Below are 26,724 nucleotides of genomic sequence, written 5' to 3'. Positions count from 1 at the left end.
TGCCACAAACATATAAAGTCCCCTTGGATAGGACCTTTTTTATCGCATGTCTGTTCAGATGCTCATGCAAAAAAACTGTAAGCCATAAAGGATGAGATCCCAGGAGCTCCTGGTTCCCTTGTAATGGACCTTGACTTTATAACTGCACTGACTTGAAAAGACTCATCTACAACTACAAGATCCCCATCTCTTCTATGTATTTGACCCTGAAGAACTGAACTCATATCAGTATGTATATTGATCTTTTAACCAATAATTTCTCCTTTCTCTTTTTAATAAATTTTAGTTTAGCTAATAAGAATAGGCTGTACACGTGTGTTTGGGATAAGGCCTGAAATATTTAACAACCTGGAAGGTAATGTATGTGGTGCTTTGGGATTAGTAGAATTTTATCTGACTTGGGTGCTATGGTGGAAGCCTGAGGATGGGTACTTTAAAGGAACTGCCCTGTCTGGACTTCTGATTAACCACAAGGGTGATACAGAATCTGCTTTGTGCTGGGTAGGTAAATATAAAATATTAGTATAACCACCAGCTTTGGGGATTGGTGTTTCTGTTTCGCGCACTGCACTGTAATTGAGTCACCTCATCTGGCTCCCATGGGATCCCAAATATCACACTGCCCAAATATTCATTCTTGGAATCTCATGAACAAATGACCCAAAGCATCCAAATCCTTGTGTGATGGTCTACCTCCATATTTTTATAGAATGTGCTTTTGAACATAACTATGCATAACTCAAATATGGTTAATTCAAATTTGGTTGTGACCTATAATTGGAGAGCTTGTAATCCCCAAATATGCAAATTTTATTTATGTGCATGTATCATTATTGTATATGAAATTAGAATTATGACTTATAAGCCCATTTATATATCTAGATGCACTAATGAAGGCCATTAGTAGCACTCAAGAAACTTAATGGCCCAGTGCTCAAGGCAATAATCTGTGAACAGTCTTGATTTTCTTGTAAATTTGGATTGTGGTCGATCCTACAAATACAAGTGACCATGCAACCTGGTGCTGAAATCCATCTTGAATTTTTTACTTTTCCACAGAGATGGGGGGAAATTAAACAAAGACTTTCTGCTGTGGGGAAATACTATATAAGGAATGGGAAGCAAGCAATGGTTGTCTTCCGCTGGCTTCACAGACTGCTCCCCACATCAAAAAGACACATTAAAAGCCGGGGGTGGGGAGGGGCTCTAATGACAGGAGTGGAGATAAGCTGCTAGACCCAGGTTAAAAAAAAGATCAGCTCTGTTTTACGAAGGACACCTGAAATAAGAATTAGGGTGAGACATGATGATTTGTAACAATTTATCTTAGTAAATTAGGTTGAGCTAGAATGTTTTGTTTTATTTTAGCTTATTACTTTGATCTGTCTATTATCACTTGCAACATCTGAAATCCTTCTTACAGTTAATACAATCATTTATCAATTCAGCGTAAGTAACTGTTGTGGGGGGGATGAAGGCAGATGACCAACAGCAGTGCAGCGCGCTTTCACTGAAGGGGAACCACTGAGGAGCTCACCCTGTATGAGTATTACAAATACTGAGATGGATTTATTTGAGGTTTTGGACCTCTTGGGGCTGTGCACCAGGGTATTGTGTCAATTCCCTGTGACTGAGCCTTCCCAGAGGTGAGCTGTTCTCAGTGTGCGTTACACTGCTGGAGGCAGTTGCCCCAATTCTTTGCCATTGTTCGGAGAAGGCCAGAGTCTCTGACCCAGCAGGGCAGGATAGTGGAGCATGCCAGAGGGCTGGGAGGTGGGTTCAGTGGTATGATCAGTCCATTTGGTGACAGTCTCAACAGGACCCCCATGACACAACCATCACATCACAATTTCCTTTTACTCATCTGCAGCCTTACAACTTTGATCACGTGGACTGCAGAAACCCTAAGGTGTTTGAATTCATCAGGTACCGATACACCCATCATTTTAATACAGGTGTAGGCAATCAGGAAATCCGACAGTTTGCATGTAGCATATTGGACCTTTTAGTCCAGCCCAGGAGCTCCTGCTGAGGACAAAGGTTCCATGCGGCTGCCAGGGAGTGGGACTGGGGGGCTACCTTGCCCCTCTTCACATTTGCAGCAGCTCCCAAAAGTGTCAGCTCTGCAGTTCCCATTAGACAAGAACCACAGCCAATGAGACACATGAGGATGGTGCCTGAGGATGAGGTAGTGCAACAAGCCACATGGCCCTGCCTCTGTGTGGGAGCAGAAGGGGAACTGAGCCTCAGGTTCAGGATCAGGGCAGTGGTTATCCAAAGTGACTCCTAGAAGCAGAGTCCCCCTGTACCTCAACCTCCTGCCCCCATCCTGATTCTCCTCCCACTCTCCAAGCCCCTCAGTCCCAACCCAGGGCACCCTTCTGCATGCTGAACCCCTCATTCCTGGCACAACCCAGAGCCTGCAATACCACACCCAATTTTATAAGCATTCATGGCCCTCCCTACAATTTCTATACTGAGATGTGTCCCTTTGGACAAAAGCTTGCCCACCCCTGTTTTATTAGATGAGGTGCCTCAGACAGAAGCATTTGCAACTAATTTTATAGGAGACAAGAGACAGCAGCCTGCTCCAAGAAGGTAGCACTAAATGTAACATTTACTTAAGTAAGGTGTTATTTTCTCAGAAATAAACACACTTGGGGGCCCAGCATCTTTTTACAAGCCAGAACAGCATCAGGTTACATGGTCCATTCATATAACATTTACAAGACCTAGTGTTAATGCCACTAATGGTGTTCCAGCGTACAGTACAAGACAGATCAATGTAAACTTTCTGTAAATTTGATAAAAGAAAAGCAGTGGGCATGAGGAAACGAGCACTGTATGGTGCAATTCAGAGATAGGGAGAGGGGGATGAATGTCAACAGGGAGAACTATGAAGGGAAGCTTCTGGGTTTTTATCATCTACCAACTCTTTTTGGTGAGAATGGGGAATGTCAACAGAAAAGAAATTTGGAAGAAAGCAATAAAAGTTAATTGTGCATACAGTACCACTTCACCCAACCTCCAGGTCAGGCGCCATAGTATTGAAAGATTTTACTCCATTGCAGGAGCCAAGTGTTCCCAAAGTGCCACACTTAAAAAAGTTTTATGAGGCCTTGCAGTGTTACCATTTTCACCCCAGCTGAGGTTACTCTACTTTAACTGCTTTCCTTTTATATGGTGTAGGCTCCTTCCCACTTCCACCCCACTGTGGTTTTTCAAATAAACTTTTTACTCACAGATCAGGAAAGCTAGGGAAGCTCTGGCAAAAGGCAGGCATATAATCGAGAGGCTACTCTGGGCACTAGGTAGCTTTAGTTTTATTAAACAACAGAGCCAAGAATCACTGTTTAACTTAATACATTTCATTTAACTCCTGAATTCTGTTTTCTGTGCAACCCCCACTTCATAGAGATGTTATGAGGCTTTGGTGTTTGTAAATCACTTAGAAATTCTTGGATGGATGGCCCTATAAAACACTGTTTCTTGAGGACTGATCAGTAACCCAGTGCCAGTTCCTGTGATCTCCCTGACACAGTTTAGAAAGACAGCAAGCTGGTCCAAGGTATCAAAAAGATTGAGGAAACCCTGCTATCAAAGGACAAAACATTTTCCCTCTGGTTATTTGGAAAATGCCAAAACTTCTCAATCTATGATTTAGGTAATCAGTAGTTGATATCTGCAGATCTCTGGCTCTTTGCAAAATATGATACCATCTGGAGAGCAGGCAAGTCCATTTGGAAGCTTGCCACGAGAGGCATTCAGGCTCAAAATGTACATGAAACAGAACTGACTGAAACCACACATCTTCACTAAAGAAGCAGAACTCTCAGGAACTACACAGGATCATGTTATGCTCCCTCTTGTTCCAAGCTGCCTCCAACCATACCATATGGACCACATATGGGAACCCACAGTCTAAGAGAACATTCCCATTTCCAGAGTTTAAAGTGCCACTTCTCAACCCTCCATACTGGATGTCCCTTCTCCACCTCTGGTTATTAGCCTGCTGTGCTGAAGAATTCCTCACTGCCAGCCTGTGAATCAGTTTTTCTGTAGTCAGTTCCATGGGAATGAAAACTACAATTCCTTCATCTAAGCTCACATTTTGCTTCCTGTGCTAGACCATGCTTGGGAGAAATTGACTGGAAACTGAACAGTTTTGATCATGCTGTAATGTGTAGTTTATAGCAGAGGATAAAGATCTACAGTAAATTTTTCCAAAAGTGCTTAGTGCCTTAGGAGCCTACATTCTATTTGCAGAAATGATACACACTTAGGAGTTTATATCCCATTGATTTTCTCACTGGGACAAAGTTTGCATGAAAGAGAAAAAACAGGCAGGCTAAATGTTCACAAGTGATTAGTCAGCTCTGGCTGAGTTAGAAGGTGGCTCAACACTTCCTAAAAACTGGCCCCTAAAAAGATTTTTTTTTTTTAAATTGAAGCTTCCAAAATTGTCACTTTTGAAAATTTGGGCAGAAAACAAAAAGTTAAAGCCTCTTTCCAGTTATAGGGCATGTTAATATGGCTGTGTCTACACTAGGCCCCTTCTTTGAAGACAGCATGATAATCAGCCTGAGTGGGAAATAGCAATGAGTTACTGCAATGCATATGCAGCAACGTATTAGGCTAATTCTTGCCACAGCAACTTCGAAGTTGCAAACTTCAAAGCACCAGGATGACATGTAGCTGTGGGCACTCTGAAATACCTGTGCAACTGCAAAGTGCCCTTACTCCCACCTCATTGCTATTCCCCACTTGGGCTGATTACCATAGACAGCCTATGAGACTATTAAATCAGTAGACCATTGGTAAACTCATGCTGTATTTCCTGACCAAAAAAACTTCTAAAATATTTAAGTTAAACATAAGATACATGAAAAAGAGTCTTCCACAGCTGAGCATAAGCTGTAGCACAGCTCGTTTCCAAGAGGGATCTGTTCCTCAGGGTTTGTTATACAGGTATTATATGGACAAGTTTTCCAGAGTGAGTGTGTGTTTGGGGGGAGTTGCATTTATATGTGAATAAACTTCAGTCATTTGGTGCCACATCATCTGAAAAAAAGATCAAATCATAGCTTAACCTAGTTTGGATTTCTGATAAAACCAAAAAACAGAATGGAGAAGCAGAGTGACTTGTAGAAATATCATATACGGGGTACATCTTCTCACATTAAACAACTGCATTTTATTAAACAACAATATTTTATTTCTATATATCCATCTACCCTTCATCCCATTTCCCAATTGTGCTGAACTGCAAAAGCCTCAGGATCCCACAAAGCCAGAAATGGATTGTATTTATTTTACTTTGCTCAACAACATTAGAAGCCTATGGAGGTAAACATCCTTTATTTCAAGCAGCTTGCATAGTTTAAACAGAACACAAATATACATGAATATTGTCATAGCTCTCAACTGTTCTTCATTAGCCACAAAAGTACATGTCTGGCTTCTTGTCTTAGGTATCAGATATGCTGGTTACGACAATGTAAGTCACAGGGACAGAGCTGATATAAAATAATCCATGGCTCCTTATACCACTGGTACTACCTAAATCCATCTGAAATACTGGCTGCAATATGTCACGCAATAAGCAGAAATAGGTGAGCACTAAGTGTATTTTAAGCTATATCTTTTATAAGATTACTCAACACAGGGGGTGCTTTGTGTATTAAACAAGTGTATTTGCCCTGTTCAGAAACAGAATGAAGAAAGAAAATCAAACCTTTGCCACTGATTTTTTTTTTTTTTTGGTTTGGGTAGTTGTCAATGTTCAGAGAGAGAGAGAGAGGTCAGAGTTCAAAATGCTAGTCTGACCCTCCAGCTACTAGCCCGCTGGGAGCTGACTTCTAGGAATTCTCAGTTTTATTGCTGTAAACTACTGACATCACAAATGTTAACACCTGGAACTGAGGCTAAAGGAAAATATTAGTGCTAGTACGGATAAAAATTCCATATCACTAAGTTTCTTGCACTGTGATTTTTCTTGGATCCTTGTCTTGCATTTTGACTGCTGGAATTCAAAGGGTATATTCAAAGCAATGCATTTTTTTTTTTGACAAACAGATACCAGCAAGCGGGTCTCTGTTAAAGATTAGTTTTACCGTATCTGTTTTGCTTGAGAGTTTTCACCCACAATTCGCACCTCACTTTTGCCAGTTTACAATAGCATTACAGTAAACGCTTTCACATCCAGCATTCTATCATCCAGAACTCTCAGATAACTGGTATTTTAACCAGAAGTAAATTTTAGTTAAGTTTTCCATAAGTACAGTATAGTGAAAGTAAATACAGTGTAAGTTTATCGTGTACAATGCTACTGTTGTTGGTAAACAAAGTATTCTGCATACATTTTTGCTCATTTCTTTACATTTAATCTTGTATTTCTTTAGTGTCATGCATTGTTAGGTATACCTCTCTAGTATCCAAAATATTTGAATATCTGGCAACCTCCCAGTCCCAGGGTGGCCTGTAAAAGAGTTTAGTGTACTTTGTTCAAGATCCAGCAGCAACTACACTCCTCATAAAACTACTACTTGACAGGAAGAAGGGTTTCCATGTTCCATGAAACAGCTACATATTTGTGGCCTTTAAATCCATGATTATCTTGATCCCTAATATAACGTCAACATAGTAGGATAGGGCAATGTTTTGCATGTTGGGTGTGTCATACTGATATTGGAAATGGAGGTACACAGCACAGAAGAGAAGAATACTGTGTGGAGGGCAATCCTTCATAAGCTGGATCTACTGTGACTCCCCCTCTGCAAATATTCTGCTGAGAATAACGCATGTGACAGCCCTTTGAAACTCACCTCTCCTCTCTGCTCCTTCAAGAGACAGATACAGCATTTACAGACAGGATGGCTGACTGACAAAAACTTGGCATCCCCATCCCAGATCAGCAGTAAAAATTTGTTCTTGGCACAGACTCAGTAAAGGATCCTAAAACATCATCAAGTCTTCTGGATCCAAAACATGCAGAAGGACCAACTGGGAAGAACAAAAAAACTAAATAACTTGTTTTCCTCTTGTAAGTGTCCTAATATTCTGAAATGTATGTATGTGGAAACAGAGCCTGTTTTGTGAACATCTTCGCTCCCAGTGGATTCTCCCCTTATATATTCCTAATTCAGAGAAAACAAGGGCTTACTTTAGTAGACCTCGTAGAGCCAACACAACTACAGGACAGCAAGCTGGACTCTATCCTGCTTTATGGATTAACAGGTGAAGGTGCAGGAGACAAAGGAGAATATGGCTTGATTTTTTTCAGATCCCAGACAGAGTTTGCAATGTTGAATGATCCTTTCAGATGAAGAAGCAGTCATTGAGAAAAGATAGATATAAACCTTTATACTATCCTTTAAAAAAAAAATCATTTCAACTATAACTACACAATAAGATTAGTTTCTGCTTGTAACACTTCCTGCCCATTAACCACACAAAACCAAAATTATGACTATCTATTAAAAAAAAGGCCAGAACAGTCAAAAGAAGAACAAAAATCAATAATCTATCTACAACTATAGGGAGGTTCAACTATATTTCTGGAAAAGTGATGGACAGCTCCTGAAACACAAGGCAATAGGTTTCAAGTCTCAGGGGTATCGCCTTCAAATATGTCTATGTTCTAAGGGTAGATCAGTTTTCCCCACTGTAGACATCCTGCTGAGAGGTGAGGTCCCAAGCAAAACACAAGAATCTGACTGCAAGTCTTTGAGGTGACAGGAGCCAAGAGTGGTTCAAAGGCAAGGCCAACGGGTGGGCAGCACCTCCGAGTATTGTAAAGGTTAGAGGTTAGTAAAGCAGGAGCCACTAGCCAATAAAACAGTGTTTGCAGAGCCTACTCTCCAGCTAAATTGGGGATCTATTTACACCTTTCCCAGCTTTCTGAATTACAAAAATCGATGCTTCCCACTGTGATCTTGTCCAGTGTCCGCTAGCATCTCCCTTGGTCAGCAGTTGCTGAACTCTCTGCTGGCTAGCTTTGTAACATGTCTAATGGATGCTTGGAAGCTTTTAATCAGTATCCAACATCAAAAATAAATAAATAAAAGCACAACTTGTGTCAACTGCTGCAATAAGATCCATCTTGTTTTAGATTTCCCATGATTGCCTTACTAATGCCAGGAGAATGGAAGTTTCAATTCCCTTGATTGGAGAGGTTAAACACAAAACAAGCCTGATGCCAATCACACACATGAAAAAAAAGAAAACAAAAAAGTCAGATTTCTGCAGCATTCTAACTTGCAAAAAACCTAGCACATTCCTATTTCAGAGCAAAAACCATGGAGCTCTATTGTTAACTATTTCTGAACATCTCAAGAAATGAAAGTTTCATCTAAATAGAACATTTTTAATGACACTTTCATGTCTAAAAGATATCAAAATTGGCAGCTAACAAAGGTAAAGAGAGAAGAAACTTAGCAGACAATTCAGAGTTATTTCAGAATGTAAGGGCATCGCAGTGCACTGACTGGCAGGTAGGGGGATCAAATAAAGTCCTACACTGATGTCAGGCAGAAGCTGGAACAGGTTCTAAAGAGCCATGTCAACACTAAGAGTTAGTTCACAACAGCTGCACTCTTTCCACTTGCTCTGTGATTTATGCTCTGGTAGCTGCTCAACTGCTGGCTCATCCATCCCTGAAAGAGCCACATGGCATTCAAGAAAACATATCCAAAAGTTTAATTTGCACAACTGCCATCCAACAAGTCAAAAAGTAACAGATATGAAAACTATCCAGTGTTTAAGTGTCACTACAAGCCACCCAAAAAATTCTAATATAAAACCAAACATTCTTATTGTATATAAGGAAACATAGTTTAATGGTTAAAGCAAAAAGACTTAGTCAGGACTCCCAGGTTCCGTAAGACCACCAGTCTGATCTTGTGTATGTTTTTTGTATATGCCTCAGTTTTATGCATTATATAAACATTATCATACCTACTCCACAGCAAAACTGAATGAGGAAATTACTGCCTTTAAAATCCTTGAGTAAAAAGTGCATTAAAATGCAATGTTTTGATTTCTACTGATAAACACTAACTTTACAATGGTCTCAATTGGTAGGTAGGCTGTGGCTATGGCCATGGCCAAGAGAACTGTAATAAAGTCTGAACAACAGGAGAGAGAAAACAATGTGGAAACTGGGTTGAGCATTGTCAAGAAAGAAAGCCTGGAAAGTGTTAAACCCAGAACTAGCAGGTTCTATGTTGGCAAGCAGCCAGGTGAGCCAATGGGAAGAGAAGGGGGGGATTTTATTTTTTTTTTTTTTAATTGAAGCAGTTATCTGCTGAGAAAGTCCTTTGTGTGGTAAGACGAGAGAGACAGAAATGAATAAATTCTGAAGAAGGCTCAGAATTTTCAGTAATATCCAGGCCTCTAGCACAATCTTGGAATAACTGATATGTAAGCAGAAAGGAAGTGTTTAGTCAGATGTAATCAGATTTTTTTTTAATTTATTTTGGGTTTGGCTTCTCAGGCTGGCTGATGTACCTCCTGTACACTGTAACTTCTAAACTGAGTTCCAGGAAAGTCACTGTGTTTTAATCTACTTTTTTACCTGATCCGTAACACCTAGAAACCAAGTATACTTTATCAAGTATATCTTTTTGTTTTGTTAATAAATCACCTTTTTGAAGGCAAAGATTTGATTCCTATGTCCTAGAGAAGGCATATGTGTATGAATGCCTAAGACTAAAAGGCCAGCTATCAGAGATTTCAGGTTTTGGTTCCCGCCCCACCCCCAAGCCCTCTCCTAAGACGGGTATAAGAGTTTGGGCTTACCCCACAGGGAGACATCCCTACCGTCTCTTCCTGGGTTCTAGAAAGGTGTTTTCTCATTTTGGTGGGGGCAGCTAACTTCCCAAGGTTGGGGAATCTGTGACCTTAGGAAGCTTTTAATCAGAACCCCATAGAAACAAGGTATTTTTAAAGTCTCTTGAGAGCCCCCACTTTCTGCACTTAGAGTGTCCAAGTGGGGAAAAGCCTTGACAAGCACCAGGACTGCAGTGTGCAGCCAGCTGTTTCAGTTAAACAGTACAAGATATTTTCAATTAGGAGAAATCCCGAGCTTTCAGATTTGGATAATCAGAATTTAACTGTTGTATATCAAGATATCCCTTGACTAAATATTAATACAGAGCAACCTTTCAAGGTTTGGTAGTAAGAAATTAAAACTCAAAGCTGCATTTTCACAAGTTTAAAGTGAAATGGTTGACTTGAGTTAGCATAATTACTCTCAAAGCCCACATCTAAACCTGTAATTTAGAATCTTGTGTTTTCAGGTTCTAAGTAGAGCTGGGCAAACAACTGTTTTCTTATTAACAAAACATTCTGTTCAGCTAGAAATATTTTGGTTCCAGGCATATTTAAAAGATCAGGTCTGCAAAATAGCTGGAAGAGGAAGTCCTAACCCCACTTATAATCTCTTCTCCCACCTAGCGATTATTCAGGTATTTCATACAAAAATTTAATACCCTCTAGAAGAAAGGCTAAGACCAAGACCTGTCCCTGAATCACTATAACCAAATCGTTAGGGCAGGCACTTGGCAAGTAGGAAATCCAACATTAAATCCCCACTCAGCCACAAGCACAGAGAAAAACTAAATCTTAGGTTGTGTCTACATTTGCAAGCCTCTTTCAAAAGAGGCATGCAAATGAGGGAAACTGAAAATACAAATGAGATACAGATTTACATAGCTGGTACCTCATTTGCATATTCTTTCAAAAGAAGAAAAGCAGTGCAGACAGCTCTTTTGAAAGTAAACCCCATCTTCGAAAGAACCCTTCTTCCCATAGACAAAGGGAAGACGGGGTTTACTTTCAAAACAGCCACTTCTACACTGCTTTTTCTTCTTTCAAAAGAAGCTCTTTCAAAAGAACATGCAAATGAGGCACCAGCTATGTAAATCTGCACCTCATTTGCATGCCTCTTTCAAAAGAGGAATGCATGTATAGATACAGCCTTGGCCTTCTGCACTTCAATGAGTGTCCTAGCAAATAGGCCAGGAGTTCTAGAATAGTACCACACTTCCTTTAACATCTACATTTTACCTCAAAAAAGTGTGTCCAGAACTATTCACTGAATTCATATTAAATTCGCAAATAGTACTGAGTTTATCAAAACCACATTTTTCAACTATATCCTACTCATCCAAAAAAAAATTTCCCAGTTCCAATTCTGATAAAGCACAGCTCTTATCCATTAAATCATTGAGTGGTGTGCTTTCTAGTCTCGAACTTCTCAACTATCCCATCTGTTGTAGCTTGGAGATTATTCAACTCCACAGGTAATATGAAGATAATTTGTTCCTTTCTGGCAGACAAAGACAGGGGGTAGGAATAGGAAGAATTCAGGTCCAGGATATTCTTTTCAAGTGACTCAAAAAAAATTCTGATCAGTGAATGCCAAGGATTCTACAATTCCCCAAGTGCTCCTGGCAATAAGCCAAGTGATCGTTTTTCCTTTTTCTTGATCTCTGCTGCAACAGACCTTTCCCAAGAGGGAGATGGGGGCTGGAGCTAACTCCAGTGCCTCTGATAAGATGGCAAACTGTCCATGCCTGACATTTATGGAGGGCCCACAGTTCCATGGAAGCACTCTGGGAGGATTAAAGTAGGGTTAGCCTCTCTAATCACACTCCCTAAAACGCTACAAATGTCAGATGGATGGAAGTTTTTATATTCAATAACGATAATTATAAAGAGCTCTGAGACATAAGCTGCCCTCCATCAAGGAAAGATATCCAGCTGGAAACCAATTTTTTTAAAGCTTGTAAGACCCAGTCATGTACCCTTATGAGCTGCCCTGTAGCACAAATGGCAGACCAAATATATCCTGGAATTACATTTCAAACAAGATACAAAACAACCCTTTGGAAGCTCAGTCTTGCTCATTCCTCCATTTGTGAGCATTCACATATTGAAATTAAGTTTGGCTGGAAATAGATACTGCTCTCAGTATCAACCAATTAGCACTAAGTATCCCACCTCTTATATGTGCCTCTCCCTGCAAGAAGATTCCATGCAATTCATTTGGTTAAACTTTGTCCGGGACCATTTCAGTGTAAGAATGAGAAATTTCACACGCCTGCACTCACTGCCTGGAGCAAGCAGAAAGGCTCATATAGCTGTCAGCAAACTGATAAGGGCTGAAATTATTCCACAAAGTCCTCTTTAAAGACAAGAGTCGAAGAAGCACATTAAACATAAGGGGGAAAAGGATCAGACACACTAGCCACTCATGTTTTAATGTGACACTAAAATAAGTCACTGATTTATGCATAGGCTAGTATCTTCAGTTCCATTTGACCTGGAGAGCTTGACACAGGATGGGGATGAAAGCTAGAAAAAAATACAGTGGCATTGCTCATATATTATTAGCTCTTGAAATGCCACCTCTCAGTCCAACACTGAAAACTCACTTTAAAATAACTTGCCATTTCTTTTAAAAATTGGACTTGTCTTTAAAAAAGAAAAAAAAAAAAGAATACAGGCAGCCTGAAAAAGTGTGGGGTTATGTTTAATTACATTTTTCTGACGATTTTGGCCTCAGAAGTGTTATGTATCTCAAGTCTAGCTCTCCCAGAGGATCTCTTACAGAGTTTTGAAGGGATGTAGCATGAGCTCACATACTAACTGAAAGGGTAAGGATGTTGTAGCTTTAGCAAACACACATTCTCTTTCTACTATGCTCATTAGTAACTGAATTAAGTCTTAAACACACCAAAAAGTTAGTCATATGACTAAAAAAATCCCCATCCTCAGTTGCTTCCACTTTTAGCTACTCCACTCTAGACATCAAAAGATCATCATCATCATCATCAGAGTAGACAATACCTAATTTAAAAAAAAAAAAAGAGAAAAAACCCTCCAAAACCCTACATCCATCAGCACTCCTCTCTCCCATCATCTTCAATGTTATCCTTAAATTCCAGTCCTATGTAGTAATGAGTTTATTTGTGTTTGCTGGATTTGGGGCAATGAGTTAGGATTTATTACATCAGAAGAACATAAATTTTCAAGACTACCAATATTCTGCTAAACAAATCCACAGGCAAGAACAACAAAAAATAGAAAGACTAATTTGGAGGGTAAACAGATTTCCAAAGTGAAAAATCAAAGATTGGTCCTGTGGAAGGAGGTCTCATAAGGGGTTGTTTTAGCCGTAGCCATGGAGATGTTGCCTTTCCTTTTTCCTCACTCTGCTCATCTCCTTCCCCTTACTTCAGTTCGTTTCCCTTTTCTTACCTCACCTTCAACTCTTGCCCCACCCTGCCTTCTCTCTGCCATACTCTGATCATATCCATCCCTGTCCTTCCCCACCCTTCCTCACTATTCTGTCACAATATGACTGTTGACCTGGGACACACGGGAAGTGAAAGCAGAACAACGGATGCTATCCACAGTACAGTTTAGCAGCTACCTGTAGGCTTCCTGCATTGTTACCAGTGTTTCAGACTCCATACAGATCTCACGTCTACATTAGCAGAGGTAAAGCACTAGCAGTTACAGCATTGCTCAGAGCACAACAGTGAAAATGCTACTGGGTGTCCACACTGCAAGCTGCCAGCACAGTAATATGACCACAGCTACCTGCGGTGGCTTTTGGAGCAGTGCTCTCTCTGGGTGGTTATTCCACAGGGGACTTCTTCCTGTCTTACCACAGAGGTTTGTAGGAAGGCAGAGGGCAGGCACGGGGCATCCATGGTCCTGTCCAATGCCCCATGGTGCACTGCTTCACATCCCAGCAACCTCCGCCCTTCCATCTCCATTTGGCACCATCTTTCAATGACTTCTGTGGTGTGCACTCTCTCTCCTTGGTTCATGGGAATGGATCCCCAGCTGTTGACAAAAATGCTGATTGGTCTCACTAACAGGTTACCAAAGGCAGTCAAGTTAAAAGTGGTGATAAGGAGTCCATGCAACATCTGTATAACACAAGATTTCTTGTGGCATTCACAGAGGTGCTGACCACGATGTAACACTGATTTGAGGCTCAGGAAACAAGCACTGAGTGGTGAGATCACATCATCATGCAAGTCTGGGATGAGGAATAGTGGCTGCATACTTTTTGAATTAGGAAAGCCATTTCGTGGCACTGCACACTGAGCTTGTCCCCAGCTCGCGGCACAAGGACACACGACTGAAAGCTGCCCTGCCAGTGGAGAAGTGCATGGCCATCACGCTCTGGAAGCAGGCTACTCCAGACAGTTTTCACTTGGTCACCAATCAGTTTGGAGTGGGACCGTCAACTACTGGACTCATGCTTATGGAAGTGCACAAGGCCATCTATTGCATCCTACTCTGAAAGACCATTACTCTGGGTGACATATGTGCAGCTGCAGATGGCTTTGCACAGAGGGGCTTCCCAAACTGCAGTGCGCATGACAGATGGCATGCACATTCCAATACTGGTACCAGACCATCTAGTCTCCGGATCAAATGTAGGATGCACGTGAATCACGAAATGTGCACTGAGCAGCAGACAGGGAAGGATGTACAGAGGGGGTGAAAGAGGCAAGAGGTGAGAATTTCATAGGGCTGTATTAAGTCCAAGTGTCCTATGCAGTCCTGCCACCTGATATGCTGTGCTGGGGGGGAGGAATGCTGCATTTCATCAGAGCTAAACTTCATGCAGATACATATTGAGTGCACTGTGGGAATCTGCATGGACAAAGGCTGCATGGGCAGGCGTGTGCACTGCCCAGGGACAAGACAGTGGCCCAACTGTACTGGTGGTGATGGGGGAAGGTGTATGGAAAATAGTTTTGGGACACCAGTTGCACTGCCCCAGCCTGTTTGAAACACTAGCACCAGTCACATACCCAGCACTGACTGACTGTCCTGGAGCAAGTGCACATAGCATACAGCAACCCCACAATGGTGAGTTCACCACCAGGGCAAGATAACCCCTTGGTGCAGGGGACAGGGGTTTTCATTGACACAGGACCATGCTGTACTCAGGGCAAGTGTGACTTAGTGAGAGCACTGCAAGCATTGAGAGAGGGGAAGATAGTTATGGTCACTCATTTCCACAGGCTGTGTTAACCACTGAAGACATTTTGCTTCCAAGGAAATCAAGGAGGGTCTTTTAATTGACTGTGGGTTCTGGCCAAGACCATGCACAGCCTGTCTTTATACAAAACACACCAGCACTCATGTAGTTTTTAAAGGCTAACAAAATGATTTATTAGGTGGTGAGCTTTTGTGGGACAGACACACTTCTTCAGATCTACAGAATTTCCAGTGCAGACCCAGATATATAGTACAGAGGTCCAAAAAATTGCAATAAAAAAAATCAAATTTGCCAGTTTTTATTAGTTTTTCATTTTGTTAGTCTTTAAAGTGCTACATGACCGCTGGTTTGTTTTGTTAGAATACAGACTAACACGGCTACCTCTCTGTTACTGTCTTTATACAGTGATCATCTCCCTCTTCACAATGTTAATGAGTGATGGGTGAATGTCAGCCTTCAGGGGTCAAACACAATATTTGCTTTGCCTTCACATCTGTGGAGACACGTGGCCCAGAAGGTGCAAGACTATTTTAATGAGATCTTTGAGGCAGATTACCATGAAGCAGGAAATTGCATCAATGACCTCTTCAGTGTCTGAACATCCCTGTGCTGGTAGCAGCAACAGATCTAAGGCTCCTTTCTTAACCCTCCCCAACCCAGCAGCTAGCTTGAGCCGTTCCTGAGACCCAATCTACTTACCAAGGACATCACTTGCAGCCTCAAAGGGGCTGCCACTGGCTCACCTCTTCGGGAATATATAACAGCTCCTAACTGCAAGCATCTGTGGGTGCCAAATCCTCCCCTCAGCTCCGTTTTCCACTCCCCCTCAGCACATTCAGCCGTAACTTTTTCCTGGATCAGCCCGCTGTGGGATGGCCCCTGAGCCCACAAAGTATCTACAGGGGTCCTCAAAGCAGAGGCAGGGTCACCTCCATGTATATAATCCAGCTCCTCGTAGAACCTGTAAATCATGGGCACAGCACCAGAGCAGAGGTTTGCTTCCCACACCTTGTGGTAGGTGTTTCACAGATCTCTCTGTTTGACTGTGTACTACAGTTTGTCCCAATCACGTATGAGTCGTGCCCATAGGCATCACAATTCCTACAGTTGAAGTGCAGCTGGGACTGGACTGCCTCCTCTCCCCAAACCCTGATGAGGTCCAGCACCTTGACATGGCTCCAAGCTGGCAATCTCCTGGTGCATGGAGCAGGCATAGTCAGCTGGAAAGATGCTCCGAGAACATAATATGTGTTGCTGAGCAAACTAGAAGTGGACTTTCAAATTTCAAAAGGAATGCAAAAGGATATGCCTGAACTTGGTCACCTGAAAGCAGGGCAGTAGAGTTCAAACGGATGATCAGAGAGGCAAGAACAGGCATTGTGGGAAGGGTGCCAGTGGCCATTCATGACTTACTACTACACCATGGTGTGCACACTAGTGCGCCCATACTTTATCCAGAGTGAAGTAAGTTCTTAATTTCTCATTAAGACAGTTCACTTAGAGTGCCTCCTAGGGAACTTCACAGACAGTAGGATGGTAACAATGCAGAACAACAGGCATGAGGGGGACCCTAGAAGTATATGCATTTCCCACCCACTCTGTTTCAATGTCACCAGCTCAGCACGCAGGTGTTTTTCAGGTAGCCAGTCTGTTCGAATGGAAGGCTGATTATCGTATCTAGTTGGAACCATGGCCATAACAGATGACCAAAAATCTGGATAAGCCAGAGAAGGGCAATGGGGCTGAAGTTGACAGCAGGAGTTCCAGCCACAACTGAGGCTCAGACTGACAGCAGTACAACTGACAGCCCACGCCCCAGGCACTGTCAGACTTGGGCAACTGGTGGTTCAGTTAATATGGACAGCCCTATAATGGAGACTTAGATAAATAGGGGTCTACTGTACTGATTTGTGTAAAAATGAGAAGGCTAAGCTCAGAACACAGGGATCCTCCCCTCTCTTCAGGGCCATGGTGTATAAAACATATACATGGAGAGAGTCCCTGAAGAGAAGGAAAGGCTTTCTGAGCGCACCCATCACTTACATGGTTTTCTGTAAATGTTTTTACACATTATATCTAAAAAAAATAAAAAGATTGTTCCTTTACAACAATGCAGACTGGGATGTGAGCATGGAGAAGATTCCGTTTTGGGAAGTGGCAGAAGCTACAGGCCTTTGGGTGGCCCGGGGCCTCTGACAGAGAAGTGTTTTGCAAGTCAGAACAAAAAAAGAAAAAGACTAGCATGATGGTCTCAGCAAATCAGTGGCAATGTAGGGAGACCGAATACTTTCAGACCAGTTCAAATCACTACATACTGCTACCCCTTTCCCCTTATTTATGCCATATACTGCGTAGGACGGTAAAGCAGATACATAAAATGAAGCTGTACAGGTTGAACCTCTCATCTGGCACCCTCAGGACCTGACTGATGCGGATGAGAGAATTTGCTGGATGACGGGAGGTCAATATTTTCTATTGCATTACCAACACTGACACTGTTTACTGGGCTCTTAGAAGACATTCATGGGTGAATTACAGCTAAACAACAGCACAGGTCACAAAGAGCCAGGACTGATGGCTGTAAACAAATTTAATGGGACCCCGGGCAACTTGGCCACACCCACAAGTGGTCATCTGGCGAACTAAAATCAGGCCGGATTATGGAGGTTGCCTGATGAGAGAGTTCCAGATTAGAGAGGTTCAACCCATATTTAAATCACCAAAACGAAGTCATGTCAGCTGAAAGATGCTGGGAAAAAAATAAAAGGGGTACTGTATCTATGATACCTTCCTCATGACAGCAGCCCAAACCTAAAAAAGAAAAAGTTTAGTTGCAAGCTCTTGTAGGATCTCAAAATTTAAGACATTTCTATTGAATGGTTTTCTTGATTTCCCAGCAGATACTTAGCAAAGAAACAATCAGCTTCTTTCAACAGACATTGTCCAGCAGATTATTAATCTATATCTACTTGAAGAAAAAATAATTTAATCTTGATATATGAACTCCACTGAATTAATCACAAAAAGATGATGTACAGAGAACTAACAAATGGAGAAGAAAGGCAAACTTAATTCCAGTGCTTTCCCATTGAGGGCAAAAAAATTTCAGTGTCTGAGCAGTAACTACTTTACACTGGCACAGTACATTCAGGTAGTTTAGCACACTCTCACCGTGGGGTGCTCTTTCATCATGCGTGCATGCAGCTATTAGTGTAAGTTTTACATGATGATGTGTTTTGATCAGTAAAGCTGTATTATTTATAAAAAAGCCAATGCGTTTTACTTAGGTCATCCCCAGAGACAAATCCTGTGGTTTTCTGTAAAATTTTATGTAGTCTGCAGAGGGAGCACATTTCACAGCAATATTTTAGAAAAGTGTTAGTTTTAAAACATTTTATGAGGTTGTTCCTTTCTCTACCGGTAATGTCAGTCATCTAAGTTACAACTGAACTCATGGTATAGAGCTCAAGAATCCCATTAAAACATCTGAAAAGGTCATACCTTCCAGGCCTTTCCAAACCTAGAAGCAAATGTGGTGAGAATGCACTGGGAAGCTAGGAATACCCCTAATACATTCTTCTTCCCATTATCATAAAACTCCTATTTCAAGTTTTCTGGTCTTAAATCTTGAAAACACTGATATACTTTAATGTCATTTTTATGTACAGAAAAAGTTTTCAGAACTAATACTTGCTCATCCTGAACCTGGGGTGGGTGTGACTGGTTTTGGAAAAAGTGAACACAAGAGGTGAAGGAGGACACTTTGTGGGACAGGTTGGTTTTTTTAAATGAAGGCAATCTGAAATGTTAAAATTAACTATGAAAGAAACAAATGAATGGATAGAGAAGAGCCATGAAAAGGTGAATGATAAATTCATTTTATCATATTGTATACCTTTTATATATGAAATAGGTGGGTGATGGAGGAATGGAGTTAAAAACAAACCCTGCACCAGAGGAACTCTTCCAATGTCTTTCCGGTACTAACAATAAATATCTTGCTGGTACAGTGTATTGGACCACCCTATATGCGTTTCTGGATAACAGTGCTTCTCTCCCCACAGCACTGTTGCAAGACTAAATCAATTATGCATTTTAGAGAGTTTGTGCATGTAGCTGTCTGTCCATCAGTGAGCCCATCTGTTCAACAACTCCTCTAAAATGGTAAGAGCTAGGACCACCAAATCTGGTATGCAGCTTCCTCTTAACCTCGCTAAGCAAGGTCAGGATTTGGTTTGGACAGGAAATGTGCAGGATGTGCCTGGAATGTGATTGTTTTCCAGAACATGGAAAGGGAAGGGGCTGCTAGGAGGCACAGTTATATTGCGGACTGACCATGAGCATTGGGGGTGGTCACACCAGTTAGACAGTGGCCTGCTGGGAGAGGGGTTCAGAATTTTGCCGGCCACTGTTCCTGGGTAAGGTTCCCATGCTGGTGCTGGGCACGGTTGCGTCCTATTCCTGTGCTGGCTTCCATACCCCACAATAGCACCCTAATCCACTTCTCCTGGTCCCTCAGCCTCAGTGTTGCTAAGTGGAGTCAGGAGCCCGTGGAGCCCCACAGAACTGCAGCTATCATAGCAATGCAACACGCTAAGCCTCCCCAGATCTCTTAGGCCCCTGCCCTGAATCCTGCACTCTCCACACCCTGCCCTGAGCTCCCACACACACCTCCCAGCCCCCTGCCCTGACACCTTGGCCTGCGTATCATTTCCCCTACCCCCACCCTCCAAAAGCCCCAGGGAGAAGCCAACGGGCAAACTGCATGGCCTTCACCACCTCAGGACAGTCTTGGATCCAGGCAACCCCAAGTAAGTCTTCTAGTATATCAATACCTGTGAGGCTCTCAGCAACACGGGTCAGAGAAACACCTTTTTTTGGTAAGGTATTTGTGAAATGCAAATCTCCTTTTTGTCCTATGCCTCCAAAATCTAATTCCACTTTACATATTCAAAACACCATACAACATTGTGTTGAACTCTAAATACTAATTTTATACCCGAAGCCCTCTGCAAGATGCTTTGCCCCTTTTACTACAATCCACCTACAGCCAACAACCATATTCATCTCCTCAGCTGAGTCACTCACACATGTGCACACACACGCACATGAGAACGCTCCTCTCAGAGCAAGTATTTGGTATTATAGAGTCTAACGATTTATGGCAAACAGGCAGTATCATCTACCAGACTGAACTGAGTCAATGCTTCTTATATTCCTGGCTCTGCTCAACTCATTCCACGACCCTTGGCAAGTTGCAATTTCTCTATGCCTCTGCTTTCCCCCTTGTAAGATAGGTGTTATACCTATCTTACAGAGATGAGCCTGTGTAATTAATGTGCAAAAGGGATTTTGCATTTAACTACCACCTTTCATCCAAATATGTCAAAATGAAGTATATTTATGGATCAGCAGAATTCACAAATCTCACACATCAATGAATTTAGTTATGGTTGAACAAGAAACTACAAATATACAGTGTGGTTTTACCACAAAGTTGTCTTGACTTGCAAGATCAGGGGAATAAAACTGAACACTGCAGGAATTTAATCATGACTATGTTGAGAAAGCAGGGAGAATATAGGCAAGTAAAATGAAAGTATAACAGTAGAATTTGACCAGCTACCAGAATAAGTACCATGGGATCTTTTGGGAACAGGTGGTCAAGGACTTCAGTTTTACTTTTCACAGCATTTAAGCAGTTCATGCTCAGGAGGCCCTGACCACTATGGACTCTAAAGATCCCATAATATCTTTCACAAGTGCGTGGATGTTAACATAGCATGCCAGAGAAATTCCAGTGTGGGTATCTGTATTCTGCCTGCTCAAGCGTTTCTACAATTGCAATCATATGCGGTGTTCTTAAATTCCTGATCTAAACTACCCGCTGATGAACAGCTGCTCTTCAGCAGCTTTAGTTGTGCCAGAGATGGCTAAAATGATCTTTCCATATTCAGTATTTTTGTAGTCTGAGCATTACATTGTTCTTGTATTTTTAGTGCAAAAAATCAGAGAGCTCAATGACCTGAACATTAATAGTAGCCGACACATTCTGCAAACTCTCATCACAACCACACTTCACACACATACATAGTCAGGGACAAAAATGAACTCATGTATAGCTTGAAATGCTATATTCTGGCTCTTTTACCTGTCTCTGCATCTCCTCGATCTGCCGCTGAGGAATGCTTTGCAGAATGCTGTACATTTCAGGCATCTTTTCTTCAGGTATGACAACAGAGGCTCTAAATGCAAAAAAGCGGGAGTGGGGAGGAACAGTTTAAAAATGATGCATGAGAACATAACAAACTAAACTTAAACCAGTATCCTAAATGTGTTAAATTCTAAAAGTTTCAGAGGAAGGCACAAGCCCCTGTAATGCAATTAATTATTCAATGCTAGACCACAGGGGAATTTCTTCACAACCCCAGCTGCTCAGCCTAAGAGAAATGTCCAAAACACTCTATGGGATGCATTTGCAGACAAGCAGCTGCAAGAGGCTACACAGAGGAGTATGGTCTGATGGATTACATATGGATTGGGAGCCAAGAATTCCTATGGTCTAAATCCTGCTCTGTCAATGACTTGGTGTAACTTTGAATAAATCATTTAAGGAAGAGAGTGTTGAGTACACCCGTACACACCCAAAATGAACCTTTTCCATGCATGCAAAAATCCCCTGTTGTAATTCAGTTGTGCACACCTGGAAAATGGGGATACTTCTTTCCCTTACCAGGGTGCGGGAAGTGTTAACTGCTAGAAGTGAATGTTAACAGCTTACATGCAAACAAGTGTGAAAAGGCCAAGAACTTTGTTCTACAGAGGAATATTCAGGCCTGCAAAAGCCAGGAAATCCAATACCAAGAATTGGATAGTCTGTGCTGCTCACCACCCTCTTTTCGTCCCCTCTCATTTTCCTGCTTCATTACTTTTTATGTTTGGATCCAACCATAACGTAGACTTCAGCAGCCTTGTTGTCAGCATTTTTAATGCAGTCCCTCCATATTCTGTTTCTTCACTTCTAGGTTGAGAGGTTTCAACTGGTATGAATTTATTGCCCATCACTAAACGCAATGCATACCTTACACAGGTATAGAGGGTGCAAAGCACTAAGTACGAACCTCTTCCAGTCCAGAACTTCAGAGAAAGGCAAAATGTATGAGTCAGCAATAACAACAGGGACACAGCCCGCCTGTAGTACATCGCTTAGCACAGCTTGTCCCAGGCGAGCACCACGCAGAATGATGCAGAATGTGGCTTCCTGTCAGTAAACAGCAACCACATGATGAAAAAAAAGTACTATAGTATTAAAGTATTACACCTTTATATCTTATATTTTCATTCATCCTTTGATTACACAAGTTAAATACCACTCACGTTTGTCTCTTCCAGCATCATATTCTGAATTACCAAGACTCTAAATAAACATGTAATTTTATTCCACACTTGCCACTGGGTAGCAATGGGTGGGTAAAAAATGAGGCCTGCAGGAATTAACAGGCTCTTCTATCTTGTGTTTTAGTGAGCATGTGTCACAAATCTAACTGATATGGAAAGACAAAAGCATGTCAAGCCCTTCACAGCTCTAATATCTTAATAGAGGACTAGAATCATGATTAAGGCTACGATTATGTCACAGGAATGTCTCATGGAATCTGTGCTTCCGGAGACCTCTGTGGCACTGAGGCACCACGGCAGCCCAGCCACTGCCAGCAGGTGGTGATCCTCCCACAGTAGCGCAGCTGCTCCAGGCAGCAGGGTGTCTGCAATTTCCAGCCCAGTAGAGGATTACACCCCACACCCAACCCCAGCTCCCAACCTCTGGGTAGGAGGGAGGAGTACAGCTCTCAGCCACTGTATGCAGTGGGGCAGACTGCTGGACATTCCTCCCTCCCCATTTTGCCAGGGATTTTTTTTTAGAAAAAGTCAGAGACAAGTCATGGTGTCGGTGAATTTTTGTTTATTGCCCATCCACAACTTTTATTAAAAATATCCACGACAAAATTGTAGCCTTAATCACGATTATCCAACTGATTCAGTATATAAATGCTCTAAAATGTCAGCAGATACTCTCTAAGGCCAGATCTACACTAGAAATTAAAGTTCATTGTAGATACACACTTCTAGCTATGGCAATTGCATAGCTAGAATAGACTTATCTGGCCAACAGAGGGAAGTCAACAGGAGAAACTCTTCCACTGACTTCCTTTACTCCTTACAATATTGAGTAAAGGGGTGGACTGCCAATCCCAGAGAGTTAGATTTTGCACATCCCCATTAGGCACAGGAAATCAAACCCCAGAGGATCAACCCTGACTGCGCTGATTTTCTGCATAGTGAAGACATACCCAGAGGTTATGTCTATCCTAGAGCATAAAGTCAGCGTTATGGCACTCGATTCAATTTTACATTATGACTGTCTTCGATTTTAAGGGGTGCTAAGGTTGATTCTCTCGCCCCGCCCATCCAACGCAGTATAACACCAAGTCCAAATGTACAAGGTTGAATAACGCCAGGGTGGAAACAGTGTTACTTTAAATCAACTTTATCAGCCTCCAGAGGTATCCCACAATGCCCCAAACGTATCTGTTCTGGCTGCTTTCACCTCCTCTGCCCTCCAGGTGTGCAGGACGTAGGGAACAGGAAGGCTGGCACTTTGAATTCATTTTCCTTCTGGCCAGTGTAACGATCACATCTAGTCGTGATTTCTCAGGATTACAAAAGAGTCCCAGCATGGTGCCATCAGGAGGGCAAGGATCTCATTTCTGCATGGGTGGATGAATCTGGGCTAGTTAAACTGCAGGGATGCGCAGCAGTGCTGGGTGAAAATCAAGCTCCTACACCCACCTACATGGCTGCTGGGCTATGTGGACCATGCCTGCAGATGGCAGCATGCCTTTTCCTACACAGGGTGAAGGCTTCTTCTCTACACAGGATTTAGCAGGAGAGGCCAAGAAACTTGTTTAGAGTATTCTGAGAGCACCCAGCTGACTGAACCATTTCAACAGGTTGTACAACTTGTCTTCTTCACTTCACAGGGCACAAGCTGCCATGCGGGGGTTATATTTTTAAGCAGTCACAGCTGGGACCTTGTTACTAAATGAATTCTGGGATCACCCAACTGACAGCCATTTCAACAAACCTGCCTCCATCAGCCAGGTACACTGCCACTAGACAACTTTTCAGTGTATCATCTTTCCTCGCGAATAATATGAAGCCTCTCTCTAGTTGCATGGATCCTGTTTGTTGTATTTTCACAGCTTCATTCTGTCCCTTTTTAAAAAAATAGTGATTTAAAAAATAACCTTGTTACTAAACGAGTTCCGGGATCACCCAACTGACAACCATTTCAACAGGTTGCTCAACTTGTTTTCTGTGTTTCGCATTTGTAAATGGCAGCCCCTCACCCTGAAGCGCCATGCACCTGGGGGCTAGCCCCTACCACAAAAAATTTTACAGGGCTGGCCCCCATAAGGCACCAGTACTCTCCCTTCCCAAATCGTGAAGCATGCGAGAGGACTTCCTGTGATGGAATGGAGCTTGTGGGCTCTCTCTCCCCCTTCCATCTGACACAGAGGCAGTTGCTGGGGCTAAGTTTTCTTTACTAGGAGAGACAAGAGAATATCTTCACTCTTTCCTCAATTTTCCTGTCTTCCAATGCTTCCTTAACCTCACCTACTCTTCTTGAGCCACTACCACCTCTGATGGGGTAATGGCTCCTTTAGCAGCCACTAGACACCAATGCCTTATGGAATTCTGTCCTTCTCTTCTCTTTAGTTGCGGGGATTCATAATGACTATGGAGCTAATATTGCTAATGGTTTCTTCGCCTCATGTTGGAGATGTCAGTACGATGGCCTCCCCAGACCGTTCTTCACTTTTATGTGGTGACGACTCTCAGATTTCTCTCTCTACTTCAAACCGGACTCCATCAGCGAGATACTACTACAACTTTTTCACTGTATCGTCTTTTCTTGAGACTCACATGAAGTCTTTCCCTAGTTGCATGACTCCTGTCTGTTGTATTCTCAGAGGAAGAGATGCTAACTATTAGAAACCAATGCATTGTCTTTCCTTCTCTTCTCACACTAACCACGAGACACCAATGCCCTCTGGGATTCCCTCCTTTTACTTCTTTCTTTGAGAATAATATAAAGTCTTTCCCTAGTCACATGAATCTTGCTTGGTGTATTTTCACTGGGTGAAGAGACTTTGGAAAATAGCCGTTTTTCACTTTGGTGTGGTGGCAACTCACAAATTTGTCTCTCTAAATCGCTCTAGTTCAAACCTGGCTCCTTCACAGCCTTGCTTTCATTTCACTTGTAATAATACAATTTGAAGTCTCTTGAAAAAAAAAAAAACTTACATAAAAGCTGCCTCTTTCCATAAAGAAGATTTTTCTCTACAAAAACTGCCTCTCTCCATAACATGGATGACTCAAACAATTTCTCTCACTGGGGAGACTTCTCAACAAGAGGGGAATGAGGGCAATGCAGTCTGGGAAGATGACATCACACACCGACAACCTCTTGGGGGCCATTTTTTCCCCATAACGCACCAGGGAAAAAAAAAAAAAGTATGGCATAGGGCTGAAGGAAATGTGGAACTGGTGCCCACAATACCCAGCATCAACAGTTGAACATTGGCTGTTTAGTGGGGACGCACTAAGTCAACTTTGGGGGCAGGTACAGACACAAGCTTGATGGCAGATAAGTTGATTCTAGCTATACAAGTGCTGTGGCTAGAACTGCACATCTACAATCAACTTCAATGTCTAGTGTATATCTGTTTTAAGACTCACTTTGCAAGGAAAGTTCAGTACTTCACTCTTCCCATGGTTAGAAATTTTCAGCTAATTTCAAGCCTAAACTGGTTGGTTGCCAGCTTATATCCACTTGTTCTTGTGTCAACATTGACCCAACGTGACTAATTTCCTGCTGTTTTGTACTTGCAGAGAACAATTATAAAACTCCCCTCAGCCTTTATTTTGTTAGGCTGAACAAATCAAGTTCCTTAAGACTCCTCTTGTAAGGCAGGTTCTCCATTCCTATGTCATTCTTCTCTGCACCTGTTCCAATTTGGAATCTTCTTTCCTGAAGATGGGTGACCAGAAACACACACAGTGTTTCCGAGGACTCTCACTACTGCCTTGCACAATGGTACAAGATTCATATGAGGCTATCTATTCAAGGCATCCAGTTTGCTTTCTGCAGGAGGCAGCTATATATGAGAACTAGGAATTAAAACTTTTCTGTCCCTTCTGTTGCTTCCCAGTAATATTGTGAAACGTGTGTTCATATCAGAATAACACTGTTGAGCAGTCCTTAAATCTTAGCCAAGAGAAGATTGCAAAACAGGATGTATTACTAACCCAGTAGTTTAGGAGTCTATTTAATAAGACAACAGAAGTAAAGGGGGTACAGGATCAGACTTCAGACTGTTTTGGGGAGGGTACAGGAAAAAGGAGTGAAACACATTTTAAACACCCACTCAATAGATCACAGGGTGGCAGGTGGAAGACCTTGGGAAGGTCTGGGAAAATAAGAAAAGACACCCAGATGTGGATGCACATGCTCATCTGCTCAGATAACCATTTTTCCTGTCTAGACAAGAGTTACTATAAATATATCTCCTTGTATGGCTGCTCTTATCAGCTAGACATTCCAAAAGGAGATACAGGGCTCCGCTTGGGAA

General features: G+C 42.1%; 1 protein-coding gene across 3 annotated transcripts in view; it reads right to left on the bottom strand.

Annotated features, from left to right (window-relative positions):
- The window catches only part of EXT2 (exostosin glycosyltransferase 2), a 120,411-nt gene that overhangs the window by 75,361 nt on the left and 18,326 nt on the right, over window positions 1-26,724 (bottom strand). For all 3 annotated transcript variants that reach the window (XM_074997530.1, XM_074997531.1, XM_074997532.1), the window contains 2 exons: window positions 22,153-22,292; window positions 21,183-21,276 (listed from right to left, as the gene is read on the bottom strand). In XM_074997530.1, coding sequence (XP_074853631.1) covers window positions 21,183-21,276; window positions 22,153-22,292 — 234 coding nt within the window. The remainder of the gene's footprint in view (window positions 1-21,182; window positions 21,277-22,152; window positions 22,293-26,724) is intronic.

The sequence above is a fragment of the Carettochelys insculpta genome, chromosome 6 (genome assembly GCF_033958435.1).
Source record: "Carettochelys insculpta isolate YL-2023 chromosome 6, ASM3395843v1, whole genome shotgun sequence".
Taxonomy (NCBI): domain Eukaryota; kingdom Metazoa; phylum Chordata; order Testudines; family Carettochelyidae; genus Carettochelys; species Carettochelys insculpta.
Note: the sequence above shows the minus strand (reverse complement) of the source record. Positions and strands in the feature narration are given on the sequence as shown.